The sequence below is a fragment of the Talpa europaea genome (genome assembly GCF_964194135.1).
Source record: "Talpa europaea genome assembly, chromosome: 15".
NCBI classification, from domain to species: Eukaryota; Metazoa; Chordata; class Mammalia; order Eulipotyphla; family Talpidae; genus Talpa; species Talpa europaea.
Genome location: NC_140083.1, coordinates 23,968,850 through 23,996,349, shown reverse-complemented (window position 1 = coordinate 23,996,349; position 27,500 = coordinate 23,968,850). Strand labels below are relative to the sequence as shown.

Here is a 27,500-nt window from a genome sequence, read left to right as displayed (position 1 = left end):
ATATATAAAAACAGAAAAAAAATCTATTTTAGACATGAGTTAATTATTATTACACAAGAATCATGATGTACTTTTATCCTGTATGACAGTAAAAGGCACAACTTATCATTAGCATGATAAGTTGTTAAGGCTACTTAAAAAGAAAAGTAGCATAGAAGATAATGTTTGTCTTCTCTTTGCTTTTACCCCCACTTGTAATTGCAACTAACTGCCAATTGAACTCAAATAAGTTGTTAATTAAAATAACTGTGCATATCCTAAAGACTGTTCCATTTTGAAGATATATAAGGCTATTCACTTATACTCTTATAATCCATTTATGCTCTGTAGATTTTTCTTAAAACTGCTGTAATCATATAGGCATAACCTGACTATTCAGTAAAGGAACTTCAACCTTTAAACAACATAGAAGTCAATCATTTCAATGAATAGAGTCCTAAGTGCTGAAGCATTTCAAATCCTTTTTCATGTGACCATTCAGTGACCTGATAACTGTTTCCTGTCCCTAAATAAGGTTGTGACCCAGGTCTCAGAGTGCGAAACACAGATAATTTTAGAAACAAGTCAAATGCCATAGAATGAAAGGAGTAGAAGAAAGTTTAACTACAATTATTCTCTTTAAAGTGGAATTACATACATTATTATTCTTAAAATATGACTCAGAATGAAAGATATTACCTACTGTTTATTCATCCATTTAAAACTATCAAAGTTATTGATTACCCATTAGCATAGCAAATCACCAGGTGTCTCCTAAAGATTAACTTGTAGTTCATCTCTATTTTTAATGTAATTCAGATCACAAATAAATATTTAAGTAAACAAATCACAAATAATATATCAATAACTCACAGACTAATTTAAGAATAGTGACATAAAATGAATTCCAATTATTTGTGTACATGTATGTATGATTATGTGTATGTTGGACATCGTAAGTGTAATCTTCTACCTTTATTAGTATATATTGAAGGGGAAAATCATACAAGAATAACAGCAACAACAACAAAACTTATACATTTCAGAAGTATGGCAAGAATGTTGCTAACTACCTCTTTGAGCTGCTAAAGTGCCTTTGGCAATTGGATTAGGGGAAGGAAGAGTCTAACAAGTGCATTTTGCTGCTCTGAAAATGTAATTGACTATAGTTTGTTTTTATAAATTTTTTTGGTTTTCCATAACTTGGATGTGAAATATAATGTTATGAAATGTTAATTATTTTAATGAGGTCAAGAAGTGTTTCCTTAAAATAACAGTTTTATTGCTTAACATACATTTGATACTTTTTCTCCTTGTACAGTTAATAAACTTGTGGATTAGAAATAGATTAGAACTAAACTTAAAAATATTATTTTTAAAAAATATTGAACAAAGTCACCAAAATTGACAGTCTGAGTTTAATCTAAACTGAGATTTACATGTCTCACTGAGATCATGCAAATTACCAAACATAAATTCTCAGTTTTGATTTCAACACATTCTAAGGAATCATTATGAAATAAGCATAGGATGGATTAAACAGTAAGAAAAGTGTTTTCTTAAACACTGTTTTAATATGAGTTGTATCATATTGCTCATCAGAGCTATGCTTCCTATTAATAATTTACAAATTATATAGCTATGAAAAAAGTTTTATTTGTATTCAGTTGAATATTGAACTATTGCCAGTCTTACAGTCTTATAATTTGGTTAACAAAAAACTATTTCATGGAATTGTGTGCATGTAGCTTGTATATATAATTTAAATATTAAATGTAAGAATTTTTAAGAATGAAATATAAATTGATATAAAATAAAGCCAAGCATCAAATTCTTGGTGTTCTAACTTCTTGGAATTTATATGAACAAAAGAGAGCCCTAGAATGTATAATATTCAAGCATGATTTGAGGAAATATATAAATAAGTAAAATTTATAGAATTTCCCAAGGAGTTCTATTTAAATTAAGCAATAACTAAAATAATAGCATAACTAAAGATATTTCAAACATTTATTATTAAATTAAAAACATGGTCTAAAATTAAGAATAAAGTAAATTTTCAATTGTGATCTGAGTTCTCTTAAAACATGATGATAATAATTCATAAATTCCAAATTTTTTGAGGAAAATATGAACTAGTGTTATACATCATGCATCTCATATAAATCTGAATACAGCTCTATTCTATATGTATTTTATTTTTCCTACTTGATTTAAATATACATTTCAACTACTTATTATAATTACAGCTTTTGTTACATATTAACTACTCTTTGTAAATTTTGCATCTTCACCAAAAATAACTATAGTTATAATTGAATTTCTTTTATTTAAGGTACATGCGGTAATACATAAATTATAATTAGACAAAAGTTTATATTGTTTAATTTTAATAAGAGGTTATTTCCTTGTTATTTTAATATGTTCTTTACATATAAATATGAAATATAAGTAGTCAGAATTTTAAAATTACTTTTCAGAGCAAGTAATAAAATGGAATAAATGCATGCTTTAATTGGAGATTTGTTGTTGTTTAGGTCAGAAAAAAAATTACTAAGCATTTACTTGATGAAAGGATAATTGTAAGTTTAAAAAGTGTAAGGTATTAAGACTAGAAAGTAAGCTCTAAGTACCAGGAATAAGAATTCAGATTTAACCTACAGATGACCTGGACTTGTTTGTTCAGATGACAATTCTAAAAGTGTGCAGGGAGTATTCCTGTTGAATACAATTATTTGCCGCAAGCCTTGACCTCAGTGACTGTCAGGGACCAGATCTGAATTGGCCCATTCTCTGATATGGTGACATTGCTTCTGTTGCCTCGATTGTGACCTCTGATTGCATGGTACCCTTGAGAGTTCTATGTAACAAGCGTAACTCCTGGTTCATAGCCAGGAAGGTTGGTCTGCCTGCATAGATTTGTCAGCCCCCTTAGTCTGAATTACATAGGCTATCTATACTGCTATAGTACAGTACTGTGTTATTTTGTATATGTTCATCTCTGTGGATACTTTAATAGCATTTCACAGCTAATCAAATATGTAAAAATTTCTTTTTTTCAAGTAAGCAGTCTGTGTGATTTATCTTTTAGAATAAATGCTAATTTATTTTCAAGCAGGTTTACTGTTTTAGGGCATTGTAAAAGTTCATGTATGTAACAATTCCTTACCTGTGTATTTTTCACCTACCTCATAGAATTACACTCTGCTTCTGATCCCCTTCTTCCTAATCTAACCATATGTAGAACACAGAGAGTTGCTGTTGAGAGGTAGAGTGGCTTAATGTAAGAAGACAGAACACTGGCTTTCAATCATTGCTTCACCATTGTCATCAGAGGCAAACTGCTTAATTCTTTGAATTTTTATTTTCTCACTTTAAAACTGGGGTGCATCTTTGAGAGTTTTTATAAGAATTAAAATTAACATAATGTAAAGAACATGTCACAGCTCCCAACACACATAATCATTATTATTATAGTGATACTCTTTTTTAATATGCCTGCCGAAGGAGGGGAAAATAAATGCATAATAGATACAGGATAGTTCCAGAATTCTTGTAATTACAGCATAGGATGAAGGCTATTCCATGCACAGCAGCCTAAATAGAGTAATTTGCATAGTTTGCTTCACAGTTTAACTGAAAGCTGGGATCAGAATCACTCAGAATCATTTGTTTGTCAGTCATGTGTTTAGACATGGTTTGGTTATTTGAAGTCAAATTATAAATGGGCAGTAGAGTTGGAAATTTAATTTAAACATTTTCATGCTGAAATTAGTGCTTTGTCCACCAGATCAGTGGTTTTCAAACTTTATATTTTAGCAGAAAACCTCATTCTTCAAATGAAATATTACCCAAAATTCAATATAGTGTATAAAACAGCTATGAGTACATCTGCTCTGGTTTAGGAAGTGGGTCTGATCTCCTGGCTGCTTCCCATAGAAGCTACTGAGATGCATTTGCAAACCATCCTACTGCCTTACAAAGTGTAATATAAAAACACTGTGCCTGGTTAGACTACCAAAGAATAATCCTTTATATATATATATATATATATATACCTTTCAACTCAGTGTTTATCACATCTAGAAAGATACATTTTTTAAATAATAAATTTTATTTTTATATTCCCCATACAATTGCAACCCCCCATTCTGACCCCAATCCCTCCCCTCCCGCTCCCCACCCCCCCAAAAGTGTCTCTGGTTCATAGTTTTTTGTTGATTTTGATTTTCACTTTCTTATATTCATTTTCCTGGTCCCTTATTTAAGTTTTCTAGATTCCTGCTATGAGTGAGACCATCCGGTATTTTTCTTTTTCTTTTTGGCTAATTTCGCTGAGCATGATCCCTTCCAGCACCATCCATGTTGCTGCAAATTGCATGTGTTTATCTTAGAAAGATACATTTAATAGCTATACCTAAAATTTCTTTATTTTGTATGCTGCTAAAGTTCAGAATTCTTATTGGTTCATTGCTAGATACCTTTTAGAATGATGCCTGGTAATAGTAGGCACATAGTAAAAATTTGAACAATTCACACAAAATACATTCAAAAATCTATATTAGAGTGAAAATAAAAATAATATAGCATAACTCTTGTTCTGAGTATGGTAATTTAATGATCCATGAAATTACATTTCATATTGTAGAATACAGTGTACTAAAAATTAATAATGTATTCAGTACTTCATCAAGGCTGTGCATTTTTTCCCACATTTTATCTTCTCTGATGTATCTCATAAGAGATGGAAGCTTTGAAATTGCTGCCATCGCAACTGTAATTCACATATTACATGAAATCTTTCAATTATCATTTTCCAGCTACATCACATTAAGATCAAAGCATCATACATATATGAAAAACGTAGTGCTAAAGATTGTTGAATGTTTAAATAGAGTAGGTATAAGAATGACATATGCAATTTTGACTGAACAGTTTTAAAATACTAAAAATATTCTTATTTTACTGGTAAATAACTACTTTAAGTCTCTCCACTGCTCTCAGTCCACCCACTATGGCTACTTTAGCTTCTCCCCTGGAAATTTCCTCCCAAGTCTATGATATTGAGTAACTAAGGGATTAATATTTACATAGCAGGGGCCTTCCAGAACTCTGCTCCAGTTATAATCCAGCATCCTTTCTGATTGGCCAGTGCCCTTGAATAAAAGTTAAACATTTTTACTATCTTCCCATTATATAACAATTTTTAGTATGACTTCACTCTGAGAGTAAGGGAAATAAGTTGTTGTCGTACCCAAATTTTCTCAATGAAAAAATAAGCCTCAACAAGGCAGTGCTACCTTTCCAGTTTTGAAACATCATTCTGAACTGATGCCTTAAGTAGGAGGGACAGAAAAGCGTGGAGAATCTTAAATCCAGGCAAGTACAGTAATAAAATTTGTGAGATTGAAAGATTAAGTTAAAGATGACTGGATCAAAAACATGTGGTATATATACACAATGGAATACTATTCAGCAATCAAAAAAGATAAACTCTTGTCATTCACAGCAACATGGATGTAGCTGGAAGGGACTATGCTCAGTGAAGTAAGTCAGAAAGAAAGAGGAAAATATTGGATGTTTTCACTTATGGGAGTAACATAGGGAATGCAAACAAGGGATCAATGGGGAAAAAAGACAAAACTAGCTGGCAAACTATAAATCTGAGACATACAGCTGGGGAGGGGAAGAGAGAAGGATCAAAATGCGCTAGAGAAGAGGACCTTCCCAGTGGCGCAGTGGGTTGAGCGCTGCACTGTGAAACTGTCCACAGCCTCTGCAGCGCCGGTTCAATCCCTGGCCAAGGAGATACCCACATGGCACAGCAGACCTCTCCTGTCTCACCCACTGCTCCCCTCAGCAGTGTCTTTGGTCTGTCTCCCTGTTCTACTCCTCCTCTGTCTTTGGTGAATTCTCTCACCCTCCCGTGACTCTGGCCTGTACCCCAGTTCTTGTATAAATAAATCTTAAAAAAAAAAAAACAGGGTAGAGAAGAGCACAAGAGACTATGGTGATGGTTCACAGGTGTCTTTGTGATGGCAATTTTATGGGGATTACACCTGAGAGGAGAAGGTACAATGATGTAACATAAAAATTTTAATTAAAAAAAGAAAGATCCAGTTAAAATAAGCAAAATCCCAATAAAAGATAAACAGATAACTAATTCAAAAGCATTCCCTCATCCAGGGAATGTCCTATGCTTCTGTTAGTGAAGCAGCTCAATCCAACAATGGCTAACTTGGGACCTACGGATGAAGCTACAAAAAAAAACAAACAAACAAACAACAACAACAACAACAACAACAAAAAAAAACAAATTCAACGGTGAGGGTTAAATATCAGCACTCTCCCAGAAACCCTGACTCTATGAATGGGGTCAAGAAGTGCCTTTATATACTATACCTAAACTTCTTTCACTATTTTTAGAGTTATTATCTGTATTCTTGACATAATATGAGCACTGAGAAAAATATAGATGGCAAAGGAGACATTGAAGTAAAAGTAGGAGAAAATAGGTAAGTGAAGACAAAGAAGAATTTTTAGAATTAAGAGAAATACTGAAAAACAAAATAAAACTATATGGTTATGATATTAAGTTATAAATAAGAAACATAAAAATATGTCCTCCCAGTACTAGCCAGTCTCTGAAGACACCATGAAAAATAGAATATAAATAAGGGAAAGAAAGATAGATGATAGATCTGTAGATGAATCACGCTACTACAACAGCCAAAAAATGTGTATACATCTATACACACACACATATTACCAAAAACATTGTTTTTGATAGAAATTTTGAAAATAATTCTTGATTTCCCAATCCTATGTATAAAATTAGATAAAACTGGGATTTTTTTTCCAGTGGGAAAATTTTAAAAAACTGCAATTGTGTTGTTAAGAAATATGATGGGAGCTTCAAGCTATTTAAAAATTTTAGCTCTGGGCCTCCCCGGTGGTGCAGCGGTTGAGCGCTGGGTTGTGAAGCTGCCCGCGGCCTCTGCGGCGCTGGTTCGATCCCCGGCTGCTCCCCGGCCACCAGGGTCCCACATGGCGCGCGGACCTCTCCTGCCGCCCGCTGCTCCCCTCAGCAGTGTACTTCAGTCCTTCTGCCTGTTCTGCTCCCTCCTCTGGCTCTGGTGAATTCTCTCACCCTCCCGCACTTCTGACTGTACCCAGTGCATGTATAAACAAACAAACATAAATAAATAAATAATACATGCCTCTTTAAAAAAAAAAATTAGCTCAACCAATTATTATGTGATATAATAAATGAGTTGAAGCACTCCTGTCTTTAAAATGGCAAAATGGCAATAGTATTGGAGATCTCTAGAGTATTTATCAGATAATATACTAGAAGTTATAGACTGTTGCTAGGCATATCAATCCTCTATGGAAAGCTGAAACTGTTGTTGCTGCTAAATCTTCTCTCTACCACTAAATATCCCCTCCAGTCATATAAGACACATATTCTCTCAATAAAATTTATCACCTATTGGTCTTGTGATGAGCTATTTCCACAGTAATTGATCAAGAGGTTTCTACTTTAAACTATGTGGTGAACTGAATACACCTACAATACAACTACAACTCAGCTAAAATATTGAAAAAAATTTTTAAAGATTTATTTATTTTATTTATACAAGAACCAGGTTACAGGCCAGATGCACGGGAGGGTGAGAGAATTCACCAGAGACAGAGCAGGGAACAGAACAGGCAGACTGACAAAATACACTGCTGAGGGGAGCAGCAGGCATGACAGGAGAGGTCTGCAGTGCCATGTGGGACCCTCGCTGGCCGGCCAGGATGGAAATGGCGATGCAGAGGCTGCGGAGGACAGCTTCACAGCGCGGCACTCAACCGCCTGAGCCAACCCAGGGGAGGCCCTAAAATATTGAAATTTTTTAAAAATATATTAAAATTTTTTGGAAAGAGTTTTAGGTTTATACCAAAATTGAGCAGAAGTAGAGTGACTACATACACACACGTGCAGTCTCTGCCTCTATAAACAACCTTCACTGAAGTGATTTTGTTATATTCCAATCAATAAACCTATATTAACACATTATCTTACCAAAAGGCCATAGTTTAAATCAGGGTTCACTATTAGTGTTGTGCATTCTACATGTTTGGACAAATATCATTGTAGGTATTCAAGAGTTTTATTGATCTAACAATAGAGCAATATACAAAATCAATATAGCATATACAAGAGTTTCATTGTTCTAACAATACTCTGTGCTCTGCCTATTCATTTGTTCCTTTCCTGCTTCAACCCATGACAACCACTGCTCTTTTTACTGTCCCCATAGATTCGTCTTTTGTTTCAGAACTGGAACCATACAATATACAGCCTTTTCAGATTGACTTCTTTACTTAGTAATAAACATTTATGTTTCCTCCATGTCTACTCTTGGCTTGATATCTATTTTCAGTGCTAAATAATATTCCATCATAGAATGTAGCAGTTTTCCATTTACCCACTGAAGGACATCTTGGTTGCTCCCAAGGTGTCCTTGGCATAAAGACATTCTGATAAGGAGATGATTTGCCTAATCAAGAATCCTTCCAACTTCAAACCCCACCTCCAATTCTTCCTTCTCCTCCCACAAAAAAAAGGGTTCTATGTCAATATTTATATAGTTTTATTATAAAAAATTAATATTGTATGAACGAGAACTGTAATGTGTATCTTGTCTTATTTTTCTACTAGAATGTAAATGGAATAGTCATGTTTTTACTTATCTTTTCCATTAAAAGTGAAATACATGAATGGATGCCCTGATCCATTTACAAGTGAAGTTCTACTACATAAAATTAGGTTCTATCTTTCCAAAGATAATATGACAAAAGATGAAAAAATTACATTAATGAAATATTTCCTTAGAAAACTTAAATTTTCAGCAGGCTCTGGGTATACTTGCTTAAATTATTGCTTGCGACAGGCAATAAGTTTGGAGCAACTTTATTAGCCTTTAATATGTTGCCATTCAAATTTTGACAGAAAATTATTTCCACTTATATTTACCCATTGTTTTTAATGCAGGCATTTTAATATTTATTTAATACATATTCATTATTTCATGTGTCATAACAGAAATAGCTATATTCATCAAATGTGGCAAATTAATAGACAATGAGGAATGCATTATGAATAGATAGGCCTGTGCTACGCATATTTAAATTTTACAGCTATAAATAATAAAAGCAATGATTACAATGATATGAAATAGTTTAATTGGATCTGACCATTAACTTCAATTTTATCATCAATGTAGCAATGTAACATTGCTTATTAACTTCTTTTGAAATAAAGCAAGGTAATAAATTATTTACCAGAACCTTGGTTAATAAAAATACATAAATAAGTAGAATTAGAAATATTTCTTACCAGAGTAGAGACTATTGTTATGGTGGAGACCATAGCTCTAATATTATACCAAAAAAACAAACAAACAAACAGACAGGTGGCAGTAATATTTATGTGACCATATTATTTTGAAAGCCAACCTACTTACATCAGACTCTCCATTTTCCATCGGGTGGGCCCATGTTTGAATGACCTACTATACTAACACTCCCTGAGGGAGTCTAGGTTGGATAAAGGAATATTTTCCAAGGATAATTAAATTGAGAGAGTGAAACAGGAGAGAATCATGTCAATGGAGTCTCCTTCATGGTTATTACTGAGCAATTGCTAAAAATTATTTGAAATAACTTCAGATCAATTAAGACTGTGTGCCCTTCTTATCTTTGGAAATTAATTTTTCTTTATTGAAGACATACTAAAATCCTCATATATGTTAGGAAATAAAATACATTTAAAAATAAATACCTGTTACAAATTTAATATTCTGATAAGGAGGATTCCCTGTCCTCACCCCCAAAATGTAGTACTGTCTAGTCTTGTGGTTAATCCTGGAATCTTCCCCTCCTGCCAGTGACACCCTGGAACCTTGATCTTGACCTGGATTTACAGACTCCAACAGATAGCCTGACCTCCAGGATAGGTAAGTCTTACCCATCACAGAACATATAGCAATTACAACAATTGTGATAGCATTAAGGCTATGCATAGTGGACTTCATTTCAATTAAAATATATTATAGTAGCCACTGTTAGTCTTTATTACATGTTTGGTATAATTTTATGATGTTATTTATATGTATTCTATAATTTATATTATTATAAATTAAATTTATATTATTGTTAATTAAATGTACATATATATTTAAGAGAAGAAAAATGAATAGGAAAAAATGAAAGGCGAATAATTTGACCAACATTGCAAGCTAGTTAAGTGAAAAATCCAGCTTACCTTTGTGCAATAATTTCCTAAGCAGGTAGGTTAATAAATGTAACTTCTATTTTTATAGACTGGATTAATTTATTCTATAATTAAATTCTTATTTATCACAACTTCAGGTCATCTTATAATGGAATATAAAGTGATAGGACAAGTTCATAGAAAACAGTAGAGCACAATCTTAGCAATAAATACTGAATAGTTCTAAATATAGTCGAATGACACTTAAGTTGCTATTACTTAGAAGTGGGTAAATCTGCCAATATCTTAGCCATGAAGGATCTGTATACTGATTTTCACTTTTACCTCTGGTTCTAATAGATTAACACAGTAATTGCCACTGATCCTATTATTTAAAATTTGGATATTTTGTTCATCATAGACTTGTGTACTGATTTTGATTTTAGAATATCATTTACCTTGATAACAGATTTTTGACACCCTCTTACATTTTGTGCAAGTATCTCATTTGTCCTATTTCCCTTACCCTAGTCCTAACTCCCCATAAAGATAATAATGAAGATGCATTAATATCTATATGACTTTATAGGCTGTAATTTACCTGAGCTATGGGAATCTCATGGATGAGATCAAAGAATTATTGCTTACCTAGCATTGGGTACTGCATTGTAAAGGAGACAGTGCTACCAAAGAATACAAAGAATACAAATGGCAAAACATATCCTTTCAGTAGAATTATACCTAAGCTGCATACAGAATGCTTAAAAGTAGTTAATAAGCACAATTGCATCAGTTTTGTGAAAGGATGTTTCTGTTATTCCAAAGGGATTCACTTAAATATGGCAATTCCACAATGTTGAAATTTTGTGTAGATTTTGTGCCTTACAAAATCTATGTATTTTTATAGATATAATTTAGAAGCTCACTTTTATTTTTCTTTGCTTTCCGTAGAGGTCATTCATATACTTCTTGTACTACCCCAACCCCCTCAGCAGACAAATTTTGAGAATTAATTCAAATGTCAAAAACTAGGAAGTATTTTTTATTCTAGTACTTTTTCTTTTAACCTTTCTGCCATAAAATACAGTGAAATATGTAAAGGAGCGATTAGTGCTGCAGTTAACCCTTGACCTTACATTTAGCTTTGGCTCTATTCCCAAATTTGCTGTTTTTAAACTTTTGTACCAACAATCCTTTACTTTATTCATGAAGTCATTTTTCCTTAGTGATCTATTACATATATTTAAATATATTTTAAAAGAATAGGGATGTTGCTTGTCATGCACAAATGGCTCTTTGAGAGTTATTGGTTTCATGCCAGTGCTGACAACTTTCCAGCAACAGATTGGATTGGTTAAGGAATAAACCATAAACAGCCTATCAACAAGTATTTATACAGATGTTAATGAATTTAAAATTCTGTTAGTCTAGCATTTATGCCAAACTCCAATTTTATTTGTGCTTTGTGAGGTATGATGCAATAATGTATTTCAATAAACACACACACAGGCCACTTATATTTTATAATGTAAATCATATTTTTACTATTTCCAGCATTAGTGTCATAGAATCAGCCATTTATCAAAATTACAAAAAAATACTTCCATCCCATGAAACATTTTGCTCAGCATGTAACCCATGTCCTCAAAAAGCTTTTGGTAATGAAATGAACTCATCTCTATCCATGAAACCAGGAGTATTTTATTTTTATATTGCTGAAAAGACCATTAAGGGAAAAGAAAATAGTCATGGGAAAGTTGCCATATGTATTAAAAATATAAATAGTTTCTTTATTTGAGCTCCAAATGATAATTGAATCTTAATCTCCCTCTGTATAGGATATTATGATATATTGAAAATTTAGAAAATTGATTTATTTGAAGCATATGCATTTTATAAACACTTATTTTGCTTTCATGAAGAAAATATTTCCAATAATTTAAAAAAGGCTTCATTTCTTTTAGTGATCTTCTTAAAGCTGAAGTCATTTCCTCTAGGATTGTGTACATCTTATAAAATAACTTTATGTGAAAGTTTTTTGCAAATTTCCCACATTTATTTGTCAATTTGTATTCCAATATAATTCTGATTTTCAGAGCTGACATTTCCATTAGAATAATTAAATTAATCATGTTTAGATGTGTTATTCTTCATAATACACAGGTTAGTCATATGTTAAAAATCTAAATTTTAGCTCTTCTTCTCTAGGGCACTGAAAATCTCAATAAACATAATTATCCCTTATTTTCACTAACATTTATTGAGTATTATTCTATTCTGTACCATTTAAAGAGCATATATTCTAGTAGGTAAAACAGACACATTAATGGGACAGTAAAATCCATTGTACTAAATGTTATCATGGGCTCTCTATAGGATTCTTTGAATAAGAAGAAAATGTTAGAAGATGAGCAAGCTTACCACAAAAAAAAAAAAAAGCAATTTGTAATTTCTAAGCTGAGACCTAAAGATCTGAATAAAGAACACCAGTGGTAAATAGCTGATTCCCAAGCATAAAGCCTGCAAGCAAAAGAGAACCTTTGTGATAATTATATCTGGGGGTAGGTACCTAATGGATATAACTGAAGGTTTATACAAGACCTGTATGCTAAACAGACAATTTTGAACATTATCCAAAGGCAATGGAGAACTTGGAGATAAAATGATGGGATAGAATAATTAGATTTGTACTATAGTAAAACCATTTGCAGTATGGAGAAATATATATGGGAACATGATCAAAAGCAAAAAGACCAGTGAGAAGGTAGTTTTAGTAATTCATAAGAGATGATGGCAGGTTGAATTAAAATAGTGGCATTAGAATACAGAGCTAACAAGTTGAAATGAATTTTGGAGATGAAATATAAATTTGGAGAGTATGGAAGAATGTTGGTTCAGTACAGCACTCTGATTTCTGAGTTGCGCATTGGCTGGTGGTAGAATTATAGGAACCTAGGAAAAGGTGCAATAGTACATGAGTTTGGATTTTTTTTCACATGCTCAAATTAAATTATGTGGATAGCTAAGTGGGGAGAGACTTTGGATGGATACAAGCTTTAGAAGGAAAAAGGAAAGTGATTGAGGAACTTCAATGAATATCCTCATATGGGAATAATATAGCCTGAGAATAAGATAGGGCCCAAATAGAAACCTGGAGAAGAATCATGAGATCAGAAGTGATGGCAAAGCAAAAGCAACTTCAAAGGAAACAATGATTTATACAAAAAGTCAGAGAAAAACAAGGAAAGTGGAATGAGATAAAATCCAAAGGAAAAAGTCTTTCGAGAATGAAAGAGTGAATGGCAGTGTATAATTTTGTAGAGGAATTAATGAAAACAAAAGATTTAGCAGTCTTGGCATTCTCAGTGTGAACAGTTGTAGTGACACAGTATGGGGAGGAAAGTCATCTTGCAGTGGAAGGTCATATGAGTGGAATACATCAGCCACCACTGAGCTTTGTCCATTATTTCAAGAAGTTTCCCTGATAGTGAAAGTGAGAACAAAGAATAATTGGAGGGGAAAGTAAAAAGTCATATTTGAGAGTATTAGAAGTAGAGAATAAAAGAAAATCCTGATGAAGACAGATTTTAGATTACATGGAAGGATTGGGATCTGAGCAGTTAAGAAAGATACTCTGTAATATATCACCTATAATTAATAAATAATCATTTAGAATAATTTTAATCTCATTACCAATAAATGCATAATTGAACTTAGGAGGAAGGACACTTATCCTATCATGATAAATAAGAGATAAGTCACATACATATGTCATCATACTCATATGTCATGCCTGCTCACTCCTGTGCAAATGGAGCCTGAAGTAAAATAGAGGCAATGGAAGAAAGGAGGAGCAAGATTATTCTATTAGTAAGATAACTAGACCAAGGTTCTGATTAGCTATTAGTGCTTAGTAGATGAGCAGCCAAGATTAACTCCAGAATCTCTGGTTGTATGATTGGGGAATTCATGATGATTCTGGTAGAAACTGGTTGTGGTTCTGAAGTTCAGCTGGATATGAGGCAGGAAGAAGAGAGAGTTTGGTTATATCTAATCCTCTAGGTTGTCATTCCCATAAAGTAATGAGTATTGTCTGTCTAGTTGACTATCAACAGAAGCTAGTACAATGCAGATATGGGGTGGGTTTGAGGGATGCTCCTAAATACTTGTATAATGAGAAAAAACAACATCTGAAGGAATCTATAAAGGAGCATTAAAGAAAGCACCTCAAGGTTTGGTGTTCCAAAGTCATGTAGAGAAGAGAGTTTTGAGACAGAGTAAGTAACTTATACAGTTGGTTTCAGCAGAGAAATCAATGGTATATTTGTGAGACATCTTAAGACCTTCTTACAGACAATTTCAAGTTGACAGAATTATATTGCAATAAATTAAGAAGGAAATTGAAAATGAATAATGAAAGAGAGTAGAATTCTCTTTAATAATGATAACAGATAAAGGATATGACTGGTCAATTGAAATCAGAAAAGGAAAATACTAGAATATAGTAGATAATTGGGGAGAACAAGAAAGATATTCTATAATATATCACCTATAATTAATAAATAATTATTTAAAATAATTTTAATCTCAGTACCAATAAATATATAAATTAAGACTATGATATACAATATTTTATCAAATTAACAACTTTAAAATATTCAATATCCCAATGTTGATCAGGGACTCAATGAAATGAATCACCTCATATAATATGTGGCAAATTGATGAAAACTTTTAAAATGATTTGACACTATGGATGATATCAAGTTCCTCAAAATATTTATAGTTTTAAATGTGGTATCTTGAGTGACACCTGAAAAATTGGTTTAATTGAGATAATTAAAAAATTTATCTATGAAGTTGGTACATCATAGTGTATAACCAGTAAAATTATGTTTAGGATGAGGTCTCCATTACACCTTATGCATTTATAATAGTAATAACTTTAAAAGTATCATAGCAAAATTGTATGTAAGCAAAAAACAAATCTACAAAAAGGAAATATAACTAAATGCCTTAAGTTGTTATCCAGCAGTTGTTGTTGGATAAGAGAATTTTTGTGGAATTTTCTCTTTGGCTTTTTATTTTTCTGTATTTCATAAATTGCCTTTAATGAGAATGTTTTTTTAACAAAATGTTTTAACAATTTGTTGAAATAAAATTACTCAATTTGTGTTTTGAAATAAAGGAGCATATATAACCCTAGTAATATAGACATAAGGGACAACAGGAATTAAAAAAAAGGTCTTTTTTTTAAAGATTTATTTTATTTATTTATACATAGAAGAACTGGGGTGCAGGCCAGAGGTGCAGGGATTGAGAGGACTCACCAGAGACAGAGTGGGGATCAGAACAGGTGGATCTACTGAAGTACACAGCTGAGGGGAGCAGTGGATGAGACAGGAGAGGTCTGCTGTGCCATGTGGGTTGCTCCCTGGCTGAGAAGCCATCTCATGCCATCTCATGCCATCTCTTGCTGAGATTTTAACCCGCGCACTACCAGGGTGGCCTCAAAGAAAGATCTTATATCTTAGGTTGATGACACAGAAATTAATGAAGCAAGATCCAGAGAAGTAGGAAAGGCCAGGAGGTAAAGAGTGGAGGACTGTGGGCCCTTCATGGTGGGAAAACTATGGCGACCACACCTCAGGGGAGAAATTCTATACTGTGAAAAAAAATAAATGAGAATGTTTAAAAAAAAATTTTTTTTGGCTTTCTGTGAGAGAGTGACCCTCCTTCCACAATTGAAAGGAAAGATTTATTGAGCACCTGACTAGAAACTGATGAGCTTCAGTTTAGTACAGGTCACCATTATTCCAAAAGCATGATTCCTGCAAAATTCAAAAAGTAAATCTTACCTCTCTCTCAGTGACAGGAATAATACTGAAATGATTTAGCCAAAACAGAATTACTTCCTCCAGCATTTGCATTGCAGTATCTTCCAGTGCATCCAGCCAACTTCACCACTGTACCTGATCTCTTTCCTACATTGTGCTCATGCCAACCTACCATTATGCCTTAGGGTTAAATGGTTAATATGAATTAGACTCTTACAGTGAAATCTCTTGTCTTTACTCAAGGGGATTGTTGTTTAAAACCTTGGCTGAGTTTTGATGTAAAAACCACTTAGGGCTTATGGAGTTTTGTAGAGTTGAGGGAAACTTTCCAAAATAAGTACTTTTAAAACTGACTATTGCAATTATATGTCTCTGTTTTGCAAATAAAAAGACACAGATTTGCTTTTTTTTTTTTAATTTTAGCTAAGAGTACACTAGTTGCAAAAGAATTACCATATATCAATCTAGATGAGATTTCAGCCATGGGCTCAGTTGATCATCAGCTCAGAGTCCTCCCTAGTCTATCACTGCATACATGGGTGGAACATCCAGTCTGATCACTGAAGAAAAGCAGATCTAAGGCTGGAGCTCTGCAGGGGAAGAGACTTAATGTTATGTGGTAACTGGTGGTGGCAATACCAAATCTTCCCTTGTTTGAGTCTACTTGATAGTTGTACTGTATATACCTATAAGGCCATTTATCAAGATGGTATCTGCTCATGGATTCAAATAGTTGGTCTGCCCTCTCATATGAAGCAATTGTTCTTTCAATGTAGCAATTATGCAAGGGTTGGCTTAAGCTCAGGATGTAAGGAGCTTGACTATTTTAGAAACACAAGGTGGCATGAGAAGTAAAAAGAAGTTAACTTTACTAAGCACCATGAAATTAAGAAGAATGAAACATCCTGATTTTTAGCTTGCCTGAGATTCTAGTATCTCCTTGGATTGAAAACTAGAGACATTTCACTAATCACAGTAACAATTTTTCAGCAAAAAAAAGACATGAAAAATGTGTCATACTCAATATTCAGGATGACAAATGCTAAGCTTCTGCATACATGTGTGTTTGTATGTACATGTGTACCAAGCCTTCAAAACATGCCTAGCACCCTATTTTACTTGTTTTCCAAATGACTTGTAAATATAAGGTGACCTTCTACACATTAACATCTCTAGTGAAAGAATAATTCATATTAATAAATTGACATATTAAATAACAGATTTTATTCGTGTGAGTTTGATTACCAAGAGTTGTTTTTCCAGAACTACTTTTCTCTGGTGTACTGTCAATCAAGCCTACAAAACTAACAAGACCTTAAACATGGTGATGGCACCAAAAAGAAGCAGCCTACATGATAAAATGATGGAGGATGTCTCTAAAACAACTCTTCAGCCTTATGAAGGCTCTTAAGTGTGATTCTGAAATTCAAGGCATTGACATAGTAGCAGTATCAAGTAATTTTCATTAATGCAGACATCTATGGTCAATTTAGCATTTGAACATAAGGAATTTTTTAAGTAATGTATTTACTCTTGTATGTTATCTTTTATTTTTAACCCATTTTTAACCCATTCTCCTCTTGAATATTTTCCATAATTGTCTTCATTGTTATGCTTCCCCCACCATCTCTGGAATAGCTGCTATGGCATAAGCAATTTCCGAAGCCTAAGATGTTTTATATTCCTAGCTTAAAATATTGTTTTAGCTTACATAAAACAAACTTGATTTTATTTAAAATCAAAATTCTGTCAAATTGCCTCAATGTAATTTATAAATTCTACTTATGGGTAAGGCTAACACAAAAACAACTAGACTTGGGAAAAAAACTGAAAAGACATGACAGCAAACAGATATTCTTTTTATTCTAGAATCCTACTGCCTGCCAACATTAATTTTCTGAATTTTCTAATTAAAAAACTAAAAAAGTAAACCTTATAAAGTAGTGGTTGTATTAAACAGTTCCTTTATTTTTCAAGAGACAGGTTTCAAACTGAAGCAAGGAAAATCTTAATCCTTGACATTTTTCTTCCTAGAGATGATTTGGCTCCCATGAATTATTTGCTTTCTTGTGACAGCCTACATTGAACTACTTGGCCAAAGTGTGAGCTCTTTAAATAACTAAAAATTCCATATTTATTCCCCAGGCAAGGAAGAAGAGTTTATCCATAAGAATTCTACTGTAAATGAAAAATTAGAAAGGAGTAAAGAATACACATACCAATGGCTTCACACACAGGTTGGGGTTCATGAAACAACTGGTTCCAGAAATACGAAAAGGTGAGGTCATTTCCTTTAAATTAGATTTTTGTATTGTCAACATATCTTGCAAAGTGAAACTTAGGTTAATTGTGCTAAAACAAACATGACTTTATAGCCAGGGGCTAATACACCCATTGCTAGGTTATAAAAGGCCTCTTATATGAAATAGATTTACTCATGTGATATTTTTCACCCTAAAATGTTTCAGAACTCTGTTTCTGTAATGCTTAAAATCAATAGATGAACCACACAAATGATTCAACTTCATAAAGTATGTAAAATATGCAATACCTTTTAACTTTATAAATAGCACGTATTACAGGTTGCCTTTTATTTTGATTTGTTTTTTCGTTTATGATTGGCAGTAAAAATGATTATTCAACCCTGGCACTGGCACTTTGCTCCTCATGTATCTAATTTGCAATGATATCTTAATACTTTAGTTTTCTATCTTTTATAGTGAAATGATTAAAATCTATCTGACAGCATAGAGGTGAATTCACAAGGTTGAGGATATCAAATGTTCATATCCCTTAGCAACAAACAAGGTGATTTGAACCTAATCAATTTATTTTGGTACATTAATGGATGTATTTGTTCTCAAGGGCTGCCTTAACAAAATAGCAGCTATCCAATGACTTAAACAGCAAAGTTTTTTCCTCACTGTTCTGCAGACTACAAGTCCAAGATCAAAGAATTAGCAAGTTTGGTTTCTTTGGAGGTTCTCTGCTTAGCTTGAGATAGTCACCTTTTCACTGTGTCCTCATATAGCCATTCCTCTGTCTGTGGTGTCTGTATTCTAATCTCCTCTTATAAAGACACCAGTCACACTACATTAGGGTATACTCATGACTCCATTTTACCTTAATTATCACTTTCTAGGTTCTAAATCCAAATTCAGTTAGATTCAAGGTAGTGGGAGTTAAGACTTAAACAGATGGATTTTAAGGGAATTTAATTCAGCCCATCACATTGTATATGTGCTGGGTCAAAGTTTTATTGAAATAAAAGCCAAAAGATAATATGTGTGACATACATTGTGAAGACATATACCCACCCAAGTTTTTAAATACGCTATTATAAGCATTCGTTAAATATATAAACTCATAATGAGTCTAACTTAGACCATACGCTGGAAATATTTTCCATTATTGGGAATAACTATTTCAATGAATAACAAAAAATATCCTGTAATTTTTAAGGTTAATACTAAATTTATCCACTGGGTAAAAACTAAAATATTTTTATAAGATATATAAATAGAAACTTTCAAATGTAATCAATTCTATCAATAATTCTTTTTAAAACATGGAAATGAAGATGGAGAATGAAAGTGAAATTAAAGCAACATTTTATAATCTACATTGCTATGTCATGTCATTGTGAGCAAATAAGGTAGTAATAAAACTATCAGCTTTTAAGAATTTTTTATTCAGTATTTTGATCAATGCAAGAAAAATATCTTTTATGTTGGTTATCATTCAATGCTTGAGATAACATTCTTATAACTAAGAACAAATATAAATTTAGTTTACCATCTTTATTAAATAAGATATAAAAGGTCTGGTTTGGAGATTTAAAACCATTAGTACAGATAATGTGTAATACCTAAGCAAATGTTTCAGAATAGATTTTAGATATATTTAAAAATTTGACAGTATTCCTTACTTTTAAATAAATTATATTTGAATATATGATGCAATGCACAATTGTCCTTGTAAGTTATTGATTTCTCCAAAACTTTTCATTGGATATTTTCTTTGGTATTTTTCCTCTACATTTATATTATGTAATTTTTGTTTTTGTCACTCTGCAGCAATCACTTCTTGCCTGAGTTAGATCCAGATGTACGCAATGGTGGGAGAGTTCAGCTTGTGGTAAGGAATGTGTTTAAAACTTAAAAAAAAAAAAGTATGGACACCAGCACTCTAATAAATGGCACTTTAAAATATGTTTATGTCAAAACTAGTTTCAATTATGAAAATATCAAAATATCACAATTGTATCAATTTGTGGTAATCTTAAAATAATATGTATCAAAATCATAATATTTTCTTAATATAGCTTTAAAATAATTTGAAATATTAATCAGTATGACAGATTTTAAAATAGTAACATACAGCCATATTTAAATAAAATTATTATGGACAGGAAGTTGCATAATGAAGTTATTTTCTTGACCATTTTAAAAAGTAAGATACTTGAGAGAAAAAGAAAAGTATTCTCACAACTCTAAAACTAAAACCAGAGAAAAATTAACAAGAAATTTTGAACTCATCCACTCTAAGTAATAAAGTGCAAATGATTAGATGTTTAGAAACAACCAAGTCCTATTGCAGTGACCAAAATGAGTATTCTAGATAATATAACTAAGCACATTGATAAAGTCCATTAGATTAGAGTCTATTAGAAGTTAGCCTATGTTAACAGAAAGAAAATAGTCAATATGGATTTTAGAGACATGGAGCTCATAAAATGAGAAAATTTTGATGTGTTTCCAGAAAATTCCAGAGAAGAGTGTGCCCTGACCAATGACAAAAGTGTGTGACTTCCTTGGCAGGTAAAAATGGCTATATCAGGTGATCCTAACTTTATGACCACTTACATATATCAGCCATTTAATCTCCTCGTTCAGATTCTACATTCACCAAGAAAACTGATCATAATTTATCATGTATAATTTATCATTTATATAAAAAGATAATATGCTTTCTAATGGAAACTAGTATTATTATATCCACAGAAGTTATATTCATCTTTCTTATAAACAACTCATTTAAAGAAAAGACATGAAAACAGATTGGGTTGATTACTAATCAAATCAGTTCTGAGAGTAATGCTCTGACCATTAATCCCTTTCTTCCATATCCCTCCATATTGTAATATACAGGCCAATTCTAATATATGATTAATACATAGCAATGATAAGTTTCCCCATATTAAAGAGGTACATCTAAGTGCAAAACAAGGTAAATGGTAATATAACAGAAACACAATTTTTTGTTTGTTACTTTGGCTTTTGTCTGTTTGTGAGAGGAGAAAGGGGAAACGATCCAGGGCTTATGTCAAGATACTAAGCTATTTAAAGACCCCAAGTTGAAATATTGAGGTATTGGGGAATGAAAGCCTTGGGGGGTGTGCTTGGGATGGGAGGCAGTCATAATTAAGAGGAAAGTGGAAAAAATGTGCAATTTCTGCTACTGTAAGTTCCTTGAAACATGAGAAAAGACACATAAGAAAAGGACAGAAAATTATGGAACAAAAGTGATAGTGTTTTAATTAGAGTAGAGGTGTATATGCAAATGATCCTATGATAAGTTCTGGAAATAAAATATATTATTATCGAAAGAAACTCTGGACTGGACTAATAAAAAAAGAATTAGTGGGGCCTTCCCGGTAGTGCAGCGGTTGAGCGCTGGGTTGCGAAGCTGCCTGCAGACTCTGCAGCGCCAGTTCGATCCCTGGCCACCGGGTGAGGGTCCCACATGGCACGCAGACCTCTCCTGCCGCCCGCTGCTCCCCTCAGCAGTGTACTTCGGTCTTTCTGCCTGCTCTGCTCCCAGCTTGGCTCTGGTGAGTTCACTCACCCTCCCAGGCTTCAGACTGTAAACAGTGCTTGTATCAATCAAGCAATCAATCAATCTTGTATAAATAAATAAATAAATAAATCTATCTTTAAAAAAAATAATTAGTGAATTGGAAGATTATCTCTGAAAGACCTATAATTAAATCAATAGCTGACATCAAAGCAGAAATAATGCATACTAAAAGATGTAATAATAGGAATAAATATAATTATCATCCAAAATAGTCTTCACTCACATTCAAAAATGAGGGCAGACTAACACATGATCAAACATTCAAATGCTAAGTTTTGAGGAAGCTAATAAAGGTCATCTTTGTATTCCAAACAAAATTAAAGTATATCATGTAACAGGAATAAGTAAATGGAAACAAGTTATCATTTTACTTTCAAATATATATTTAAGAGCATACCACAGATCTAGACAATTGTATTCTTTTTTTTAAGATTCATTTATTTATGCATACAAGAGGATTCACCAGAGACAGAGTGCGAAACAGAACAGACAGACTGACTGAAATACACTGCTGAGGGGAGCAGAGGGTGGGCAAGACAAAAGAAGTCTGCTTCGCCATGTGGGTTGCTCCCTGACTGGCAGGGGATCAAACTCCTGCTGCAGGTAGTGTGGTGCTTAACCCCTTGTGCCACCAGAGAGGCCCCTAGACAATTGTATTCTTAACTAGATTAAACTTATCCTCTAAAACTCCAGGATCTTCCTGCGGAATAGAGAGTAATGGTTTAGGATCCCTAAGAAAGAAAGATATATCTGATATTCTGATATTTGACATCTGCTGAGGAAGGCTTCCAGAAAAAATGACCCCTTTGAGAGATGTAAGAAGCCAGGTGGAGCAAAGGGAGATGAACTGCATTAGAGTTGCAGTAGAGGAAGAGAGCTTTAGTAATGGGAAGTTCTTTGGATAGTCCCAGCTTGAGGTGGTAGGGCCAGGCTTTATGCTCCTGTGTTGCCTCAGGAGAGAGTGTGACTTGGTCAAGGCAACTCCTTCCAGTTTAGACAATTTCAAAAACGTATTCAGCTAAGATCTACTAACTTCAGCTTTCTCAACAACTGAATAATCCCACTTACTCGTTAAAAGTGATCTGAGTGATATATACTCAGTAGGGTTACTATTCATCCATGCAGCAATTTAGCATATTAAATCTGTCAATTGTCCCACTATAAATATGTACATTAAAAGCAATTCCAACCAAAATTAGCTGCTTTTTTTAGGAAACTCAGAAATCTCATTCCAAAATATATCTTGATGAATAAAAACCCAAGATTATATGTCAACCTTGGAAAAGAACGACTTGTGTCCCAGATGTAAACACTTAATAGAAAACTAAGGTAAAATTTTGGTGCTGGCATATGCATTGATAAATAGATTCGTAGATATGAATAGTGGATAAATATGAATAGCTCAGGAATAGACATTTCACCCTATTGGAATATGTGATAAATATGGGAAGGTCACATCGCAGGGGGTCTAGGGGGGTAGAGATGACAGGAGTACCTGTGGACCACATATACCCTTTATAATAGTCAAATGAAATTCAGGTTTCAAGACTTAAAGGTGAAAGGGAAAGTTGTAAAATTGATAAAATAATTAGGGATATCTTTGCAACTTAGCAAACCAAACATAAAATAAGTTATTTAAAAATTATAAATAGTACAAATCAAATGGCAAAAATAATTGCCTGAGTACATCCTATGAAGGATTTCATAGAACAGGTTAACAAACCAATTACAAAAACAATTTTTTCAGTGTCTAAATATAACAATAGTTTATCACCTAAATATAAAATATAATCTCTCTCTCTCTTTCTTCTCTACTCTTTACCTCCCTTCCTTCCTCCTGTGCCCATCCAAGTGCATTTTTTTAAATTTTGGAATATAGGCAATTTCTTATAAAATTATGCATAATCCTACCCTATTAGTTCTCCTAAATTTTTACCCAAATAAAAAGGTGCACTTAAAGACTGAATGAAAATTACATAGAAGTTTTATGGATAAAGGTCAAAAAATACCAAAAAAAACCTTAAATGTTCACCATCTTGAGGGAGAATGGATGAAGTATGGTATATTCTTACAATGGCATACCTACCTACAAATTGAAAGAAAAACCTTGATGCACAGAGCAACATGGATGATTATCAAAATCATCCATGGACTCTGAATGTAGACCTCACCAAAGAGAATATCCAGATAGAGCTAAGCACATGAATAGATATCAGATATCAATCATTAGGGAAGTTGTTAAAGCCACTGCCACAGCACTAAGCACAGTGATTAAAATAAAATGTGATTAAAATAAAATGCTAATGTTACCTAGTAATGATAAATAGGTGGCACAACTGAATTTCATATATTGCTGCTGGTAAAGGTACAGTCACTTAAAAGAAAATTTGTTTCTTTTTTTTTTTTTAAGATTTATCTATTTTTATACAAGAGCTGGGGCACAGGCCAGAGGTGGAGAAGGGTAAGAGGATTCACCAGAGACAGAGCAGGGAGCAGAACAGGCAGATTGACTGAAATACACTGCTGAGGGGAGCAGCCGGCGTGACAGGAGAGGTCTGCCACGCCATGTGGGAATCTCTCTGGCCCGCCAGGAATCAAACCCGCACCACAGAGGCTGCGGACAGCTTCACAGCACTGTGCTCAACCCGCTGCACCACTGGAAAGGCCCAAATTTCAGTTTCTTGAAAAGTTAAATACACACACACACATATGTATACATATATGTATGTGTGTGTATGTATACATATATATAAAACATAATGACCCAATGATTCTACTCCAGTGTATTTTTCCTTGAGAAATTAATTTATTTTCAATCAAAAAGTATACACAGATATTTATAACGGTTTTATTTTTAATAGCCAAAATTGGAAATAAACCAATCTCATTGAGTAAAAGCATAAACAAATGGTACATCATACAATGGATATGCAATAAAAAGGAACAAACAAGATTAAAAGCTGGATACAAAGATCTTGATGGATCTCAAGAGACATTGTACTAAATGAAAAAGAACAATTTCTAAAGGTTACATGCAGTATTATTTCATTTATATAACATTTTCAAAATCAGTTATTAGTGAGATAGAGAACATATTGGTTCTCCAGCGGTTGCCAGTGGTTAGGTTCGGGAGAGAGTATATTTATAAAGACAGAGCAAGATCATTTTGGGGGGAAGATGGAAGAGTAATAGTTATATGAACCTATACATGTAATAACATGTTATAGAAGTATAAACAAACAAAAAATGGCACATGTGAAGTCTTAATAAGATCTGTGGTGGGCCTCCCCTGGTGGTGCAGCAGTTGAGCTCTGGGCTGCAAAGCTGCCCACAGCCTCTGCAGCACCGGTTCGATCCCAGGCTGCCAGCAAGGGTCCCACATGGCATGCAGACCTCTCCTGCTATGACTGCTGCTCCCCTCAGCAGTGTATTTCTTCAGTCTGCCTGTTCTGTTCCCCGCTCTGTCTCTGGTGAATTCTCTCACCCTCCTACGCTTCTGACTGTACCCAGTGCTTGTATAAATAAATAAATTAAAAAAAAAAATCTATGGGTTAGTAATGGTATTGGAACAATGTCAATTTCCTGGTTTTATTAATCACACTTGGTTTATATAAGAGATTCACTGAGTCAAGCTGGGTGGATGGTATACAGGGAATTAATTCTCAGTACCAATTTTTTTCAATTTCTATGGGAGTTTTGAATTACCTCAAAATAAAAATTTTGAAAATGATTGAACTGCAAGTTAGTTTATGCATTTCACTCCTTGTAACATAATAACTGAGACATTTAAAGTGACTTATATAATAAAGACTGCTTTATTTTCTTATATAATAAAGCCTCTTCCATAAACTTATAAAATAATGCATATGTCTAGAATAATACAGTAATGTGGTATGTTCATAGCATGTGCAATAATTTTCTAATGTCTTGGATATTATTCAAAGGTTTAAAATAATGAACCCAACCTGAATTTCGCAGATATGATGTACAGTTAAAAAAGCAAGTTGAAGAAAAAAATACACCACCTTTGTTAATTTTGAAACTAATATTGAATACATACTTGTAGGAATACTACAAAATAGCTTATAAGCTGCACTTATTTTTGTTTTTGTTAAATCTGGATAGTAAGTAAACAGGCTTTCCCCTCCTTCATTCTGATAATGTGGGCAAAAATATTTCAAGGCTCTTAGATGGGGCTATAATTATAACCTGTTCAGGGGGAAAGAAAAAAAGCCTGCAAGAATTTTGCAAAAATTTCTACTTAATCACTACAAACTCTTGAACTGCAATAAGAAAATTCTAGTGACATTAACTCAAAACTGCTTATTTTGCTATAACCGTACAAAATATTTACTATTAGAGTGTTAAAATTAAACATGCATTTTTATAGAACTAATTTTCAAAGATGATCAATTATCTTCAATTTTTAAGTATATCCATTTTATGTGGTATAAAATATATTTTCTTGACGAGGCAGACCACTCCTGTCTCGCCCGCTGCTCTCCTCAGCAGTGTATTTCAGTCAGTCCGCCTGTTCTGTTCCCCACTCTGTCTCTGGTGGATCCTCTCACCCCCACATCTCTGTCCTGTACTCCAGCTCTTGTATGCATAAAAATAAATCTTTAAAAAAATTTTAAAAAAAGATATTTACTTCATGATTTATCTGTTAATAGTAAGAGGAAGAATGATATTCAACATAAAAACCTGAATTTAGTGTATATGTCATTATGACATATGTGCACTAATGAGACTATAACTAGTCATTTTATGAAATTTCTAACTTTGCTTTTATGCTACTAGGTATCACCAATGTGAAATCATGTGCTTTTGATAAATACACTTATAAATTGACTTAATTAGTAGCTGACATTGTTTTCCATGTTGCAAGGAATAATCTTTTGGCTATTAATGGCTTACATGACAGAATTTGAGGATGGTATGTGTTCATAATCATTTTTTTTGGCATATAGGTGTCATCTTACTTACAGGACAGTGGGATTTCTATTTTGTAAATAGATATAGAGAAATTACATCATTAAATTGAAACAAATAAAACCTGATTTTAAAAAATTTGAAGTTTTCAGTAAAGCCTCATTAGTCAACAGGAAGTTCCCCTAGTGGTTAATATAGTCTTCCTTGTTTTCTGACTGATCTCACCAAAACTGTGGTATTACTTTGGTATTTCTACCTTAATTTAACTTCTTAACAATTGTGTTTTTTTATTAAGTCTTAGTTTTTTTTTAAAAGATTTGTTTATTTATGCCTACAGGAACTGGGATACAGGCCAGAGGTGTGGGGGTGTGAAAGGATTCACCAGAAACAGAGTGGGGAACAGAACAGGAGGACTAACTGAAATACACTGCTGAGGGGAGCAGCAGGCAAGAAAGGAGAGGTCTGCTGCGCCATGTGGGTTGCTCCCTGGCCAGCTGGAGATCGAACTCCTGCTGCTGAGGCTGTGGATTGCTTTATAGTGCTGTGCTTAACCCCTTGCACCACCAGGGAGGCTTTCAAGTCTTAATATCGATGGATCTGCTCTATAAGAACGAACAATTAGATACGTA

The 27,500-nt window shown here is 33.3% G+C and overlaps 1 protein-coding gene across 1 annotated transcript in view; it reads left to right on the top strand.

Annotated features, from left to right (window-relative positions):
• LRRIQ1 (leucine rich repeats and IQ motif containing 1) overlaps positions 1-27,500 on the top strand; it is a gene marked incomplete at both ends in the record, with an annotated part of 135,822 nt that overhangs the window by 107,201 nt on the left and 1,121 nt on the right. The window contains 2 exon segments of the mRNA XM_084254647.1: positions 18,226-18,358; positions 20,157-20,217. Of these exon segments, the coding sequence (XP_084110773.1) occupies positions 18,226-18,358; positions 20,157-20,217 (194 nt within the window).